Below are 18977 nucleotides of genomic sequence, written 5' to 3' on the forward strand. Positions count from 1 at the left end.
TATATATATATATATATATATATATAGTAAAAAAGCAATACTGTTAATAATATCACAATAAAAAAATATATTGTATTACAAATTTAAATTTTCATTTTGCATTCTAATCTCAATCAAACTGCATTTGGGTTATTTTGGGCTGTTTGATTGTGTGTGTATATAACAGCATAACAGCAACTATATAAAATATACTACACTTTGGATTTTTTTGTTTTAATAATGAATATAAAATAACAACAAAATAATGTTAACAGAAAACACAGAGAGGAAGGCAGGAACGCCTGCACATATACCCAGCTTAGTCACTCTAATGAGTATTATGAGTTAACCTTTAACCAAATCACATCTCTAAATCACGTTCTTCAGCTGACTAGCCAGAGATACCGACATGCCTTCAGGGTGACGTCAAGATCAATAAATGAAAATGCTCAAACAAAACACCCACTCCACACTGATAAAGCCGGTGGAATATTAATTTGGATTTTCTCTGTGAATGGTCTCCATGGTGATATGACAGCGGTGGAGTTTCAGTGTACATTCACTGTTCAGTTGGGTGTTTTTCCTCTATACAAATGTGACGTAGTTTAGTCTATTTGAAGAAAAGGACAATTTGTACATTCACTTGATTTTAATTGAATCAAAACTGTTCTCATTTACCCACACAGATTCCTTTTCTTATAGGTAATGATTCAATGTCTTTGTAATCTTCTTCAGAATGCAACAATGTGGCCCAGGATTTGAAATAACTTTCCATTTATAAACTGGTTGTCATCTGCCATCAGAAATCAGAAAACCTTCCAACAAAAAGATGAAATCACTGTCCTACTTTGAACTTGTGGTCACTGGCCCTATTTTGCTTTTTCTATGGGCTTGCAACAGAACATGATTGAAATACCCAACCTCCAACCAGAGTCTCTGAGGCCTCGTATGCTCTGCTGAAGCCTTATCAGCAGACCTGCAGGTAGACATAATGGGGTGAGGTGGCTTGGGATGGGAAGTCAGAGAGGTAATGAACTCTCTCCCCCCTAGTCTGAGTGACCTTGGATAATATAGGCAAAGTCTGACCTTCCAGCATGTGTGTGTGCCACTTAAAGCAGGGGCTTATTAAAAACGCAGCAGGCGGAGGTCCTGCTCCGGTGCCAGAAGCGCCGTCTGCTGTTCGTTACTACCCCCAGGAATGAGTAAGTAGTTTAATTCTCTGGTGCTTCAATGAAAAACAAATGTCTTATTTGTTTTGCGGAATAGGCTGGGCAGAGGAAAGAACAATATATCTGATCCATTTAAAAAAGCATGAGTACTTTTCAGGCTTTGTCTGACAGGAACAGAGAAGATGGTTTAAATAGGGGGTGAGATAAGAAATTAAGTAAGGAGACTGACCCAGGTCATTGAGATTGCAGTATGCCCTCCATTCTGAACTGTTCCTGTCTCCTTTCTAAAAGGGAAAAAAAAAAGACAAAAAACATCAAAGAAAATGAAAGATCATTGCCCTGATAGTCTGGAGGAAACACTGTGTTGCAGGGAATCTTGACCTTTTTTTGGTTCTGAATTTGAAACCAATTAAATTAAGATTTATCATTACAAGCATGATTACCTAACTAGAAAATTATATTTTCAAGAACAACAGCAACAAGTCAGTTTTATTGTTACTGGCTCTGTCGTAACTATAACACATTGTATGGTCAGCCTTTATTGGTACTAATCCTGTCTAATATATATTACTGTTTAAAAAGTTGTGGTCAGTACGAGCTGAATGTTGTTGAAAGTCTCACTAAGGTTATTTGATTATATATAAAGTTTATTTGATTGCACTTATGCTCACCAATCAATTTATTTTAAAACTGTATTTTTCAGTCTTCAGTTTCACATAATCCTTGGGAAATCATTCTAACATGATAATCTGGTGCTAAAGAAATATAATTTATAATTATCATTCCTGAAAACAGCTGTGCTTCTTAAAATCTTTGTGGAAATTCTAATTGTGAAGAATTTTAAATTCTTTAATAAACAGAACAAAATTAGCTTGAAAAATAAATCTTCGTAGCATTACAGATGTCTTGGCTGTCACTGTTGACTAATTTAATACATCCTTGTTGAGTATTCATTTCTTTAAAGAAGGTCTAGCATCTTTTATGTAATATTCTGAGCACAAGAGCAGGTATTATGGCCATACAAATTATCCTTGAAAAAAAATAGTTTATCTGTTAAACCGCTGTAACCTCAAGGTCGTAACCTTCGCTGTAAAGCAAGTATTTCTCTGTCCTCACCTTGAGAGCGAGAGTGCCGTCCAGGTTGTTTGTGATGGTGGACGAGATGTTGCACTGTGCCACAGTGTGGTAGCTGGGATTGGAGAAGCACTGGCCAGCACTGCTGGTCTGAGATGTTTCTAAGACAGAGAGCAAGGCAAAAGTATTCATAACTTCCACGTACCACAGTGTACTAAACTAAGGTTTACTAAACTCCTGTTTGACAATGCATGGCATTCTGTTCCTGCAATAACACAGTAGAAAAGGGCAGTTTAATGGACCGAAGTTCATAACACCCAATGGAACCGGTCAAGCCATTTATAGCCACATGGAGATGGGATAAAAAAGGATCATAAATATGCAGTATTTTCACATGATTGAATACTTGCGTGAAGGTTATCACCACTGTGACAACAATAATACACTGCCGATACTGTTGTTTTTGCTCGTAGTTACTGCTCAGACAAAAATTCAACTACGCAGCTTCTACAAACAAGTCACAGACCATTCATGGAGCATCTGAAGTTGTTCATGGCAGCTTACTTAATATCTGATGATTGGTCTCACCAGAGAGGGAGTAGTCAGTGTTGGTGACACGCAGGGCTGGGGTGTACGAAACACTGGGCATTTCCTGGCCTTTATCTCTCTGTCTCTGCCTGAACCAAACAAACAAGCTGAGCATGGCCATGATGATCAGCAGCAGGAAGATGATGCCCATCACAGCGCCTGCGGACTGCCGCTCTGAACCCAGAGAAGGACTGATCTTAGTGTAGGGGTTCAGCTCCTCCATCACTAGAGCCGCTAGGACACAGAATATGATTATAGATCAGGTTCATGTGCATGGCTAATCCCTTGTTGCATGTATGACAGCACCACAAAAACTACAATAATCGAGATTTTGATCTTTTGTAAAGAAAATGGGTGTGGTGCATCTTGCAAGGGTCTGGGTGGATGCAAGGGCATTACTATGCAGTTGCCAAGAGTCTAATTGTTTGTTAGTGTGTTGCTAGGGTTTGAGTAGGTGCATCCCAAATCATGTACTTATGCACTAAACTATTACGTTTGTAGTATAAATTATGTACTAAAAAACCAAAAAAGAAAATGTGTACTTTAAATAGCTGGATGATGCAAAAAAAATTGAATGTTGTACACTTCATGCTGTTGCAACTGTTGCAGCTTTAACGATGTCGCAAAGGGGGATGGGCTATAAGATTCCAGTTATTAATGACACAGTAACCTTATGAAATTCATACACTACATGGTTGAGTGCACATATTGCAAGGGTGTAGTGTATAAGTGCACAGTGTATAGTGCGTCATTTGAGACCCATTTGTTAAGGATTCTGAGTGGGTGTTAGTGTGTTGCTATGCAGTTACTAAGATGCTCTATTTAGTTGCGAAAAGTTTGATTGGGTTTCAGATTCTAATTATTAATGATACATGGTTGAGTACATATTGCATAACTCCATATGTAAAAGTGCACATCATTTAGGACATTTAGAAGTGCGTTTTTATGCAGCTGGTAATGTGTTGCCATTTAGCTGTTAAGGTGTTCTGTTCAGTTGCATAGGGTTTGAGTGAGTGTTAGTGTGTTGCTATTTGGTTGTTATGGTGTTCTTTGCAGCTGCTAAGGGTCTGAGTGGTTGTTAGTGTGTAGCTTTGTGGTTGCTAGTTCGTTCAATGTGGTTGCTAAGCATCTGAGTGTTAGTCTGTTGCTATGTAGTTTCTAAGGTGCTTTATTTGGTTGCTAAGTGTTTGAGTGGTTGTTGGTTTTGCTATGTAGCTGTTCTATGCAGTCGCAAAAGTTTGAGCGTTTGTTAGCGTGCTGTTATGTGGCCATACAAATTCGGAGTGTTGGTTAATGTGTTGCTATGTAGTTGCTAAGAGTCTGATTACTTATTTGAACGTTTCTATTTGCTTGCTACAGTGTTGTAGTGGTTGCTAGCACCTTGCTATGGGGTTAATTAAATATACTTAAACAGCCCTCTTCAACATTTCAGTTTTTTTTGTTCAGTATAACGCTATAGGATTTTCCCCCCAGATCAAAAAGGACATAAGAAAGAGAGTGTTACCCTGATCACAGCGGATTCCTTTGTATCCCGGGCTGCAGTAGCACGTTCCGGTCACATAGTCACAGGTGGCGTTGTTCATACATTCACACAGCTGCTGACAGCCATAGCCAAACGTCCCGGGAGGACACTCTGTATAAAAACACATACCCCGACACAATTAGCCAAACACCGCGGGCCAACAGCGTGTAAAACAAACACTCAGACACATGTTGTGATCGACTGCCTGGGATGGTGGATGAGGAACACAGTCACACACACAGATCATTGCTGCTAAACGTCTCTTTCGAATCGACATTCTCACAGCCCCCTAACACAAGAACACACACACACTCTTAAAGAGGCTACAACACTCACTCTGTTCACAGTTGGTCCCAATAAAGCCAGTCCGACAGGCACACTGGCCAGTGATATGATCACAGTCAGCTCCATTTTGACAGCGGCACACCTCTGCACAGTCTCGCCCATAAAACCCTGAGGGACAGCCTGAAGGAAAGAGATATCCTGCTACATCACATTAACCTACAACACAGTTGGTGTACGCTGATGGTGCCAGCAACAGGAACCCAGAGTGAAAGAGAAGCCTCCACATTCGAAATTCCGCAAATGGCCAATATTTGTTATTATAACATGTACCTAATTGAGTTATAGTATCATGACAGTGTTTCCCCTTTCACGAAGGCCTCGTACACTAGCAGCGATTCATAGACAAACACAAGGTACAGTACATAAACACACAAACACGCAAAGACAGCCTGGCCACTAAAGATAACAAGCCTACTGGAGCAAACATTGCAGCAAAACACAAACTGATTTCATCACTCCTCAAGAAAGAGTTTATATCACTGCCGTCATAAAAAAAAAAAAAAAAAAAAGTTTCAAACAGAGTGGCAGCAGAGGAGGGATCAAGAAATGATTGACGTAATGAATGAAAGATGGATTCAGATTTTTTGCAGGCGTGATGTTGATGGTTTTTGATTTCAGCCTTGAGCAAGGTCGTATAATGAGTTAAATGACTGACGTGATAAAACGTGCATTTATTATTAAGGACCACTCAGTGGCATCATAACATCATGAGATTTCACAACTCCCCGGGTGCAGTTCTTAAAAACTGCCAACAGATGTCACTGTGTAACTTTACGTTCGTTGCGTGTGCGGGAGATGGTGTTTGCATGTGGCTTGTTTGTACATTTAATAACTGTCAATGTGTGTGTACTTGTGTGTGAGAGAGACTCACGCTGTGTGCAGTAGAGGCCGGTCCAGCCCAGGCTGCACCTGCACTCTCCGTCGTAGGCACTACATTGGGCTCCGTTGTGACAGTTACATGAGTTCAAGCAGTCAGGGCCCCACTGGCCTATGGGACAAACTGCGGATCCAGAGACACGTCAAATGAAGACATGTGTAAAAAAACGCGTCCAAACGCACATTTACAGGCCCCTAATTGACATAACATGTATACAAAATGATGCATTTGATGTAAAATTTGCATGTTTTGCAAACAAAATGTGGTAGAGCCAAAATAAAAAAGAAATCACATCGAAATGAGGGCCTGAGCTACAGTATAAGCTGAAATTGGCACTGTTTGGAATTAATAATTGAAATCCTTCAGTCAGTCCTCACCCCTTCACTTACAGCAAACAGTGTTAGATTAACAGCGTGAGAGGGGAGGGGGCGCCAGGGCGAGCCATAAATTCTCTGAGACATTGTTGCACTCGTCTCTCTATTTCATATTGCCGCTCTCTTGCACTGTGTAAATTATTGAGAGTGTGCTATCAAGTAATTTATTGAAGAAATTGTTGGTCTTGTGGGGTATTTGGCAAAGAAAAATGGACGTGGTCATGATTTACGTGGCACTATGACATGAGACGTCCATGAAAGACAAATGGATGAAAATGGATGGGAAAGAGCAGTGGGATAAAACATTAAGAGCGGGACAAATAAAAGAAGGTGGAACTGAAAATGCAAACAAAGAGAAGGACAAATTGCTTCGTACTCTGTGAACAGTCGTCTCCAGTCCAGCCTGGAAAACATTGGCAAGAGCCGTCAATGGGGTTGCAGGTGCCATTGTTAGTGCACACGCAGATCTCAGCACAGGCTTTCCCGTATTTGCCACTGGGACACACTGACGGGACAAAAACAGACATAACACAGACACAAACACAACACTTAAGCCTGTGAGTCATTCTTTCAATGGTAATCACAGCATATCAATGATTTTACTCCTCCAAACACTGATCTTAGATTTCCAGTTAAATATTTGCATTCAAATTATATATCATTCTGAAATAGTTTTTGCTTTCAGTGAAATTCAGGTGAAGTGTGTCAGAAGCGGCACTAAACAATTTAAGATTGAAATGATGAAAAATAATAGCGATTATTTCTTCTAAACTCTAATACAGCCCCATCCCTGTCAGGCACTCTTTTGAAAAGACAAAATGCTCTTTTATTCACCAAGGCTGCATTTGTTTGATTAAAAAACCAGTACAAAACAGCAATAATATGAAATATTTAGTGTTGCTAAATGGTTAAGCGCATTCAAAATAAAAGTTTTTGGTTACTTAATATATGTGTGCGTACTGTGTATATTAATTATGTATATATATATATATATATATATATATATATATATATATATTTTATCGCAAAATGTTGAAAATTATAGGACTACTTGGTATTGTTGTGGAATTGTGGTAAAACCGAAATTAATATAAAATCTTATGTAACAAAAATGTCTTTACTGTCACTTTTGATCAATTTAATACAATTTTAATGTAAAACAAAATAAACAAAACAAAACTTACTGACCTCAAATTTATGAAATGTTGATTGAGTAAATGTTAAATAATATTTCTGAAATGAACTACAGATTTTATCACATGAAAGATTTTTAGGTTAAGGTAATTACAGTGTCTCCATAAAGCATCTTGCAGTTCACCTTTAAAACTTTTGAAAGATCACAACGCATCATTGTAAGTTCTATAATAGTTCTGCCTGAGTAGTAACTGATGATAAACCAGAGTGACACATGCAGCAGTGATTGTAAGTCATGTCTTTGTGCACTTTAAAGCTGAATCACCCTTCAAACATGTGCTTCTGTCACACTGTCCAATTATCCATCTTAGCCAGCTTCGCTCGGTGCTGTCAAGAATAGGGTCGACTGATGTACTACGAAATTAAAAATAGAGCTTGTGTACATTTTTAATAAAATGAATATTTCACCATGCTCTGACACTTGCCTCAATTAGAAATTTTCGGTTTAGTTTAAAGCCCATCGTGTTTTTCCCCCTTCTCAAGCTCCCAGCAAGGTACATACGATGGGATGCGTCTCTTGTGGAAGACAACATATGTCTTTAGCTTCTCATGAGAGTTGAACTACAGCCACACAATAGAGTCAGATGTTGCAATCAGACAGTTCGTCCACCGAAGTGAAGCTGAAGCTAAATCTTTGTGCCACTGGCTTTTAATAATTATATTTCCACACTCTTCTCATTTTGTGGAAACTCTTTCAACTAACTCAAAGCTTGCTCTTATTAGTTAGTGGCCCCCTCATGTCACGAGCTCCGTTTCATTCCAACTGTGACTAGCTGAAGTTCATTAGCTCGTTCTGAGATGGGTGAACGTGGGCTCAAGACATCGGAGGACGCCGGCATAGACCAAACTACAAAAAAGTAGGTATGTGGGCTAGCCACGATCCCCCCCGAGGCCTGCCTTTCTTCCAGTAATTATGATCTGGACAAATTAAAACAAGCCTTTTCTCGAACCTTTTCCTTCTTTTGCTTTAACATATTAAATATTGATTCACAAGACGGCTCTGAAAGCAATGAAAGTGAATTCTATATATTCATACTGCCTTTCCTTAATTCATGAAAAGACTGGTTAATTATTATGAGATGGTTTATGTATATTTTATCTGGACGTCTCAGTTGGGTGCTGTGGAATGGGAAGTGAGTGTTAGGGTTTATTAGTTTGAGTTGAAAATCTGCCTCGTTGACCTGAAACTTCACTCAGAGTCCTGTAACTATGTAAACTTGTATGTAACAGTCAACATAGAGTGAATATTTATAGCGCTCTCTTCGGACAGCGAGGAGCTTAATTTGGAAAACTTTTAAAAAGTCAAAATGAAATCCCTTAAAGACATTCCTTAAAAAAACTACGCAGGGTTTATTCTGGTCAAACCCTACGGGTAGGAAGTCATAACAATGACATTTCTCTATTGACATTCGAAAGTAGCCATGCTTTCTGACGAAATAAATTTGTTTTTCAAGCAACATATATGCAGATATGTCATTATATTACAGTAGATGTTTTGCCATCAGCCAGAGATGGCAGATTTCAAACTGCACACTTCTCAGGGAGGGAGTCATCTATAAGCAGCACAGCTGAATGGGAATGATGAATGGCAATGTTAACAGATAGCTCTCTCCAGGTATTATAGACCTGCTAGACGTAAATCTTGAAGAATGAAGTATATTAGTGCAAATTAACTACTTATTGTCCTTATGCTTGCTCTGGTTTTCCACAGGAGCTCACCAAAAATGGAAAGCGGTGATATCGACCTGACTCTTCAGTGTTTGTCTCGCTCAGAAGAATGAGCTCAGCAATATTCAGATTTCCTCTGAAGGTTATTTGTCAGAGTGTCAGTGATAATGCCAATTATTTTCAGTACGGCGGAGCCGCAGAGTCAGCGTGGCGTTCTGCGGATGGGCATGTTGCCAATGGCACACACACACACACACACACACACATAGAATGGCATAACATGCCATGCGGGTCGAGTACAGCTCATTTCAGTGACAGGTAGGTTGAGAGGGGTAAACTATTTATGTGCATCATTTATGTATATAATCTCCAACAGAACCGCAACATCGTCATTACATACCAATCAAAATCCATGTCATCAATATATGGCAGTGTCTAGTCGTTTATGATTCCTAAAGAGTGCACAATTCCGCTGCACAATTTCATCTACATAACAATTGATTCTGGTTCACTCTGGTTCATCAGCAGAGGAAGTAGCGACTAGAAGTAAAGACCACTAAAGTTTATGTGAATTGCTTCCAGAAGAATCACCTGCTTTTATGGGCCTGAATCGTGCATTTTTAAAATGTGAGGAAAACATTTCAGCCAGATTTTCTCTGCCAGAATTTTCACTGACCTCACCACAAAAATTATAATAAATCATTTTATTATAGGCAATGTATTTTTATAGACATTTTAAACCAGTAAATGTTTTCTGTTATTGCTAAATAAATAAATATATATATATATATAAATATAATATATATATATATATATATATATATATATATATATATATATATATATATATATATATATATAATAAATAAAAAGGATAAATATAACATTCTAAGCTTGTACAAATACAAAAATAATATACACTTTTTGCTATTTTTAAAAATATGTATTGACAGATATATGGAAACTCCCCCAATTTATTAACACACTGTTACTGTAAAACAATAACTAGTTTGAACTTGAAAAAGTCAAGATACAAACTAGTTATTGTTTTGTGACTGTTACTATAAGTCATTCTTACAATCTCAACAAAACTTTTGCTAATCTGTCAGCCAGTTAGACAATGTTACATTGGTGACAAGTTTAAAACCAGAATTTGCAACAACACTGTTCAATACCCCAAAAAAGTTTCCAAAGCATTATAATTATTGACAGCAACATTTCCATCAGTTGGCTCGAAACATTTTCACATTGGCCCCTGAGAGTTGTAAAAAAAGCAAAAAAGTCCACCAGAACTGCAAATTGTGTGTTAGCAACAAGAATGTGTCAACAGTTTTGCAGAAACTGCGTATTTCTGGCACATTATCATGAGAAATGGATGCCTTAGTGTATTGATTCAGTCACAGTGTGTTTCCAATTGAAAAATACTGTAATTATAGTAAAGGTAGTTGGACAGTGATGTGACCATACTTCTCTCATACCTCTCCAAACACAAGACTCCAAGGATTTGTAGTGAGTTCTGTGGGTGAGAGGGAGAGAAAAATAGAGAGAAACAGAGGGAGAGGAACGAGAAACTACTTGCCTTGGTTGCAAAGCGAGCCGAAGAAACCGGCCAGGCACTCACAGTGACCCGTGACGTGTTGGCATGGGCCTGTGCTGTGCACACACTGTGGGCACGACTGGCTGCAGCGGTGCCCGTAGAAACCAGGAGGACAAACTGTCATGGGGCAAAACAGGGATTTAGAAGCAAAGATAAAGTGGGAAAGCAAGAAATTACAAATTAGAGATTAGAAGCTAAATAAAAGGAAAATATGAACACAGATTTGTAGTATTACATTGAAGGACAAGGACATTAGCAAACATACAGGCAACTATAGTTAGAAAAATATTGTACAAAGCAGTTCACATTCTTTCACAATCTTATGTACTTTACCATTCAAACGTTTTTAGTCAGTTTTAGTATGTTTTATATATATATATATATATATATATATATATATATATATATATATATATATATATATATTAATGTATATGTGTACCTGGACCACAAAACCAGTCATATATAGCATGGGTATATTAATAGTAATAGCCAGCAATACTTTGTATTGGTCAAAATAATATATTTTTTGTGCCAAAAATCATAATGAGTAAAAATTATGTTCCATATAGTTACTCTGAACATTTCCTACTGTAAACATATCAAACGGTAACTTTTGGTTAGGAATATTCACTGCAAAGAACTTCATTTGGAAAACTTTGAAAGTGATTTTCTCAATATTTTGATTTTTGTCTAGCCTCAGATTCCAGATTTTGAAATAGCTGTACTCAACCAAATATTGTCCTATGAATAGAATAAATCTCATTAAAAATATTGACCCTTATGAGTGGTTTTATGGTCCAGGGTCACATATGCTTTTATTCAACAAGGAGATATCAAACTGATCTAAAGTGACAGTAGTTAATGTTACAAAGGATACAAATTCAGCTTTTCATTACAGGAATAAATTAAATTTTATATATATATATATATATATATATATATATATATATATATATATATATATATATATAAATTAAATATATAAAATTTTTTATTTTAAATTCTCTTGTTTTAAAAACTATTTTTACAGAATTTTTTAATCAAATAAATGCAGCCTTTATGAGCATGAATGGCAGTGTAAAGAAATATACTTTAGCACTTTTTGAACCATTCTGAAACCATTTCTGTAATGTTATAATCTAAGGCCACTCCGAGGTCTGAATCATTCTTTCTAGGTACTAGCGTTTAATCCTGAACCACTGAGCCACTGTCACCTGTACAACTAATGTAGGCAGAAATAATGAGGGGGTTTTGTCGTCCTCATGGTCAGGCTCATTGTTTCACAGAGCATGAGGGCTCAGTCTGTCTCTGTCACTCAGCTCTGTCCGAGATGGGAGCTTCTGTGGGTCATTTTTCTTCATTAGAGTCTTGATTCGCTTTAATTGCTGTAGCTTAGTGTAATGCAGGAGGGGAGTGTGTGCTGACCTTTCCACCATGGGTGGTGGGCCTTTGTAATTAAGATAATTGTACAACAACGAACAGTGTGGTGAAGATTAATCGCATTCCCTTTTCTTTCTCACTGCAATCTTTGAACACACACTTCTCCTTACTGGTTGAATCTCAAGAAAAGTCTGGATCTGATTTTCTGGATTTTTTTTTTTTTAACCACAAAATCAAGAGACATAAATAATACATTATATTTTGAATAAAGAAAACTCTATAATTTTTTTTTTGGCATTCTGACAACCATACATTTTCCTTATCTACTTTCAATGTAATATGAAAACATTGAACATTTTTAAATCGTACAAATATTTCACAATAATACAGTTTTTGCTGTGTTTTTCAACTATTGATGAGCAGAAGAGACTTCTTTAAAAACATTAAAAATCTTACTATTCAAAAACGTTTTTAATTGTGATTAATCGTTTCACAGCAATACTATATATAATGCCTGTTTTTATTAGATAGATATATGTTTTTGTTGTCTTTACTGACTTTACTATACACAGACTATATACAGACTTTACTATATACAGACCTTGAAAATGACCAGCAATCAGTCAGCATATCTGTTGAGGGCACAGTGTAGTAAAGAGAAACAGCAAGAGCAAAACAGTGTCTTAAGAAGCAGACCCTTGAGAGGCCGAGTAAACACTTCTCCTCATGGAGAGGCTGATGAGAGCCCCACATGGACACTGCTTCTCTACAGCGATCCAGGCCTGAAGTGATTAAGACTTGTGTGATTAAGACATGTTCATGACTCTTCACTAAGTGCTTCCTTCTTCAACCGTCCCCACTCCACTCCCAGAGGGTCACCGTCTGGATGTAACAGTCGTGACCCCCTTCTTCCCCCCCCAGTTGTTTATCGTCTCGGTTGAAGTGTGTTCAAATAAACCACTTACGTGACAGGCTTTGAGAAGGTGACATTGTGTAAAGAGTGTCACTGGAAGGAGAACGGAAGTTGACAGGAAGCTTACTTCTCTTGCAGGAAGTCCCGCGGTAGCCAGGGGCGCACACGCAGGTCCCGTCTTCAGGAGAGCAGGAGCCTCCGTTCTGGCATGAGCAGGTCATGGAGCAGTTAGGCCCCCAGAAGCCTTGAGGGCAGATGCTGTCACAGTGGATGCCTGTTAAAAACAAATGAGGGAAGCATCAGTGCATGTTCTCCGTGTTCTTCCATATTTACTATTATAGCAGAAAACAGAAGTGGGAATAGATGCAGGAAAGCGAAACAAACAAAAGCAAAATAAATCAGTTGCTTGTTTGGAAGAGACTTTTGTGAGGGGGGCTGCCTGAACCTTAAGGGCACTGCTTTTATAGTAAGCTAGTATCACAATTTCTACTGGGACGGCAACAGAGTACCAAGCAGGCTTCTCTGAAAGCACAAGTCCTGGTTTCAAAAGCATGGGGTGTGTGTAGGTTCGTGCATCTCTTGGCCGCAGCACTGGGCCGCTCTGTGCTGTGCTCTGTATGTATTTTTGATCAGACTGGGCCTCCCTGCCAGTGCAGAGTGTTCATTAACAGGGCCAAGTCCCTCGAGTGGTTGAGCCTTCTCTCCCATTCTCTTTCAGCTGGTTTGTGTGTAGAGTTCCACCAGGGACATGCTCAAGTAGGCACACTCAATAGGCACACAAATACATAAAGAAGAGACATACCATATTGTTTCAAAGTGCTGTAATGTAATGACACTAGCAGGTCATGCTGGGGTTATAACAAAAACAGAAAAACAACAAGGCACAACAAGCTTTTAACAGATCCACCACACAGCAGACAAACAGCCAAACGCTACTGTAAATATACTATAAAACACATAATGATAACAGAAATAAAAAATACATATAAAATAATAGAAAAGACACAAAATATGTGTGTATTCAAATATAGATAGATAGATAGATAGATAGATAAATAGACATATGTTTATGTGTTCATTTTAAGGGGGTTGAGACAGCATTCAACTAAGAATGAGAGTCTCATAGGAGTCAGGTAGCTGTAATTCTTAACTGAGCTGTATTGGGCCTGGTTCCCCAGTGTGGTCAGAGCTATCACAATTTGCTGTTAGAAAAGTCACCTGAGGCTGGTTTAACTTATGTCAGGTGCGTTTCTACCACAATTCTGGTCATTAATGTTATTAACATATACATAAATATATAACATATATATATATGTGTTATGTGACAATATATGTGACTGCTGTCATCGTTTAAAAAAAAAAAAGCCATTTGGAGCAATGAACTACAGTGAACTGATCACAGTTTTGACTAAGCACACCATTTATCTTTAAAATCAGTGTAATGCTCATCCTCGAGTGGCTTATTGCTTTAATAATACAACTTAAATAAATTAGCATCTATATAATTCACACTCCATAAGCACAATGGCATCGAAGGGAGAAATGATGTGCACACACACACACATATTCTCACACACACACACACACATATTCTCACACACATCCTTTCAAGCTGCAGCTCAGGAACCTCATTTGCAATTTCCTTTGACAGAGACTTTCTGAGTGAGTGGCACGGCCCATTAAAACGGCATTAGTCCCAAGGCTTTGAATTAGACCGGGTCTAAACTTCAGGGACAGGCATCATACCTGCTTCACCTTTGTGGCAGAACAGAGAAGTGGTCGGACGGAGAGGCAACGGGGATGTGCAGTTAAGACAAGCCCAGCCACCGCACATCAAAGGAGGGGCAAGCCTGTTTGAGCTTCTGCTGGGCTGGGCAGAAAAAAAGTCCTGCACTTCCTTTATTGTCAGCAATGAATGAGAATAGAAGAGTGCCCTGAAAGCCTAATGGTGACAAACAGAGGGGCTTTTGAGCAGAGCGAGGGAGAAGAAAGAAGAGAAGTGACTCTCTGCATATGAGACTTTTCTAGAAGAGAACTGCCAGGGGGACTGGAAGCCAATTAATGAGTGAAGAGCAAGTACCATCATATACCATCACTTTCCAGGGCACTTTACATGTTAAGTGGACACACGGGCGCACATGCCTGCAAACGTAATGCAAAGGTTTCTGCAGGACACTCTGTGTTATCCCCACCATCCTCCAGTCTAGAGCCCCTGAAGCACCTAATATCGCATGTCTACATTTTGCCTTCTCACTCTATCTCTCTCCCAGTTATTTTGTCTCTTTCTCTTCCTCCCTCCATTAGACACACGCACAGTTTTATTGAAAGTGACCATTTAATTCCTGTCTCACACATCCCTCTCTTTCTCTCTTTTGATAAAACACACTCTCGGCTTGTCTGTCCTTGGGCATATCTCTCTATGTGCTGTACTCCTCAATTCTTTAGTAATACTTTTCATTTTTATCACAAAAATCTTCCAGCTGTTGCTCTTCAAAGACAATCCATTTACTTTTCTTACCTTAGTTCATAATAAATATATTTTATTTGTGATTATATATGTTATATTTTTGCTGCTGAACTATGCCTATGTGTATGCTTTTGTAATTATTAAATGTTTTTAATGTCCTTTCCAGTGATTACTAAATAAGAACATGTGAAAATCAATTTGGCTCATATGGTTCACTTATGATTAATTTTTTTGTTTCATGAATTCTTAAAAATAACGGAATCAAAAGAACAAACTGCATTATTATTATCGCTTGCACGTTCAAAATGAAAGCTTGACAACATTTTTTCTTACCCATTGATTTGTATTTGTTCTGTTCGTCTTTATCCACAACAGAGCTATACATTTCTTGGCATAAAGCAAGGTCTATGAATGCTTGCTCTATTATAATTTTGTTCCTCTGGATATAAACCCAACAAAAAAAAGCTTTGGGTCCAGTAATAATGTTCTTTCCATTTATAAATTTACAATAGAATTGCAATAGAAAAAAGTTACTTCCATACACTTTCTTCATATATCTGGTATATTTTTGTTATATTTATTCAAGTCCACTAGTTTTACATATGTCTGCATTATCCATTTATACTGTATAAGTTTAAGACATTAAAGGCATAAATATATAATGCATTTATATATTTATATTTATTATTTGGAAGCACTAATATAAATAATTAAAAACAATTATTGCATTATTGATCTTTTGGTAACTTTTGAGACTAACACCTGCAGGGCTTTATAGTATAGATTTTATCGTACAAACTCTTACTTTAGAAGTTAAAATTTGATATGACCTATTTAAATGAGCAACCTCAAAAACATGACTCCATGTGAGATTCCCTATCACACATTCTTATGCAATCTCTTTCTCTCCATCTCATGTGTAGCTTATTCTCTTAAAGTCTAAGACCTGACGATATCTTCTCACATATGCACTATGTAACGTCTAGCTCCTCTCTCTCTCGATAGCTTCCATAAATCACTGCTCTGCATAGTCTCTTTGTTCAGATGCTCGCAGTCTCTGAGGCCTATTTGCACCCTGGTGACTCCATTAGGCCTGGCAGATGGCGGAGACCTGGGCCGGATACAGAGCGTGAGATTTCTGCGTAGCTGGCTCCTTCTTGCAGATAATGAAAGCCACATCATTTCCCAGTACACACGGTCAGAATTCAGAGACCTGAACGGAGAGAGTTATGGAGGGCCTGCAGGCAAAGCCACATCTACCATCTCAACCTGCTCCCTTACGCTTCTTGTATAACATGATCACATGCTGAAGAACTTGTAAACGCAGCCCTTCTGTGATATTCAAACATGTCTACTGCCTCTCATATCTCTTTCTTGGACACACAGTGCTGAGATCGCTGCAACAGAAGGTGTAAGCACAGTGTGAATTCAAGCCATATATGCAAACCGCAGAATGATTGCTTCATTCTGGGTCAGTGCAATCTAATTAGGTAACATGTTCAGCAACAGTTATTATAAATGCTTCATGCTTTCAGAGATCTCATATTAATCTGCCTGTAGGCTGTGTGTCTGATGCTAACAACTTTCTGAGGCGTGGTGGTCCTATGTAGAATAATCTGAACATACATACACATATATATATGTGTGTGTGTGTGTACATATATATATATATATATATATATATATATATATATATATATATATATATATATATATATATATATATATACATATATATACACACACACACACACACACACACACACACACACACACACACATACACATTTGTAGAATTTATTATATTGCTTTGCTATTGAAATAAAATGGGATTTCATGTTTTGTAATTATATTTGAGAAAAAACAAACAAACATGAATTTTCCCTTAAGATCAAGGCAGTTGAAAGATTAATACTTTCATTATTGCAAAGAAAACGCTGATTTTATTATTTCTGGTTAAAATAAGTACTGCAATTTTTTTATTGGAAAATCAGTTCTAACATTCTAACAATAAACTATAGCAGATGCTTTGGGGTGGATATTATATATTATATTTGTGTCATGAAGACACATTGTGGTATCTCGAGAGACCTCAGCATCTTCAAAATTCAGCCCGCTGACTCTTATAATGATTAGCAATAGTATTACTATTAGTAGTAAGTCTGTTTCACACAGCTTGAGCAAGCAGAGCTACAGCGTAACTGTAACAGCAGGGTCTCATTGTGCTTTCACTCTGCAGCTCTATACAGAACAAAAGTAATTTCTGGATATCCACACAATATAAGTATTCCTATGACAATGGCCATCACATGAAATGGAGTACCAATAATCTGTACTTGATCATCTTCAACGAAAGTGTTTACAATAGCGTTCAGCTATTTGGGGTTGGTAATATTTATCATTTTTAAAATTAGAATTTCCTGCTTACGAATCCTGAATATAACATTGTATCTTCATCTTTAGGATACCAGTAGCAGGAGAGAGCATTATCCTCACAGTTTTTTTATTTTTTGTTGTTGTTGTTTTTTTTTTTTTTTTATATTTTAAAATATCATATATTCCTGTGAGGCAAAGCTGAGTTTTTAGCAGTCATTGTTCCAAAAATCATTCAAATAGGATGATATGGTGATCAAGAAACAATATTAAAAACAGATATGCTGTAAATAATTATTCTTTTTTTCAATTAATTTCAATAATTTTCAGTCACGTGGCCGGTATGAAGACCTGGATGGCAAAATATCCATAGAACTGCACAAGAATCGTTCGATCTTTTTAACAGCTGCAAATATTTAGATCTCTCAAAACAATAAAACTGTATGCTAACAAAATTCAATTTATTCAGCCCCCAAGGCAATATTTCAATCATTAAACAGTGAGACAAAACAGTATATTTAAAACAAAAATAGCTAATTTAATCATTTCTGTATTAATGATGTGTAGTTTACATGGGAAAGCAGATGAGACCCGAATATGACCGCAATCCGCTTAATGGTTCAGTGTTTCCACATAACACAAAACTTTACAGTTGCATTTATATTCTGGCTTCATCTGCTTGCCTGTACAAAATATACAACATCAATAAGGTGTTTACTGAATTTCACCTTTTAATATCCGCATTTTAATAGGCATTTTACTAAATTATTACAAACTGAGTTAAAATAACTGGTGGTCAGTGAAGCAAAGCTTTGTTTTGCCCACCAGGTGGGAGTTACTATGTTACTAATTGTTACTTTTCTTTGATGAATAGAAAGTTCAGTGTGGATAGTCTTTACTGTCAACTGAATGTGCCCTATGTGCCTGTCACTGTATGCTTAAAATAACGTCAAATATTTCACAAATGAGTGTGTAATTCACTGTAGCGTCTATGTTGTTTCATAAAACCCTATTTAAACACGTCGATGTGATTATGTCACTGGTCTTACACTAACCTGTCCATCCTGGCAAACAGCGACAGAATCCACTCACAGGGTCGCATCCATCAGCGTGGTTACAGTCACAACGCTCGCGACACTCCAGCCCGTATGTGCCATCCTGAATAACCACACACAAACCATCTTGCTAAGCTCAAACTGCCCTGTCATGACAAATTTGTATAAATCAAATAGCCAGGCCTGCTAGCTTCTGGCAAAGAGACAATGGAACCGGTCCCGGGAAGATACTCACGGGGCAGGGCTGCTGGCAGCGTTCCCCTCTCCAGCCTGAGGTACAGGTACAGGAGCCGTCGATTGGGTCACAAGCCGCACCATTGGCACACAAACAAGTCTGGTTACAGCCCAATCCCCAAGTCCCGCTGGAGCACAGGATTGAGCAGTCTACACCCTGCCAAC

At 37.8% G+C, this 18977-nt stretch overlaps 1 protein-coding gene across 1 annotated transcript in view; it reads right to left on the bottom strand.

Annotated features, from left to right (window-relative positions):
- Positions 1–18977, bottom strand: part of LOC122354381 (multiple epidermal growth factor-like domains protein 10) — a 38914-nt gene that overhangs the window by 3682 nt on the left and 16255 nt on the right. Inside the window, 11 exon segments of the mRNA XM_043252541.1 lie at positions 1378–1432; positions 2265–2383; positions 2811–3044; positions 4315–4443; positions 4669–4797; positions 5549–5677; positions 6305–6433; positions 10370–10504; positions 12811–12957; positions 18579–18681; positions 18814–18977. Of these exon segments, the coding sequence (XP_043108476.1) occupies positions 1378–1432; positions 2265–2383; positions 2811–3044; positions 4315–4443; positions 4669–4797; positions 5549–5677; positions 6305–6433; positions 10370–10504; positions 12811–12957; positions 18579–18681; positions 18814–18977 (1473 nt within the window).

The sequence above is a fragment of the Puntigrus tetrazona genome, chromosome 11 (assembly GCF_018831695.1).
Source record: "Puntigrus tetrazona isolate hp1 chromosome 11, ASM1883169v1, whole genome shotgun sequence".
In the NCBI taxonomy this organism is placed as follows: Eukaryota; Metazoa; Chordata; class Actinopteri; order Cypriniformes; family Cyprinidae; genus Puntigrus; species Puntigrus tetrazona.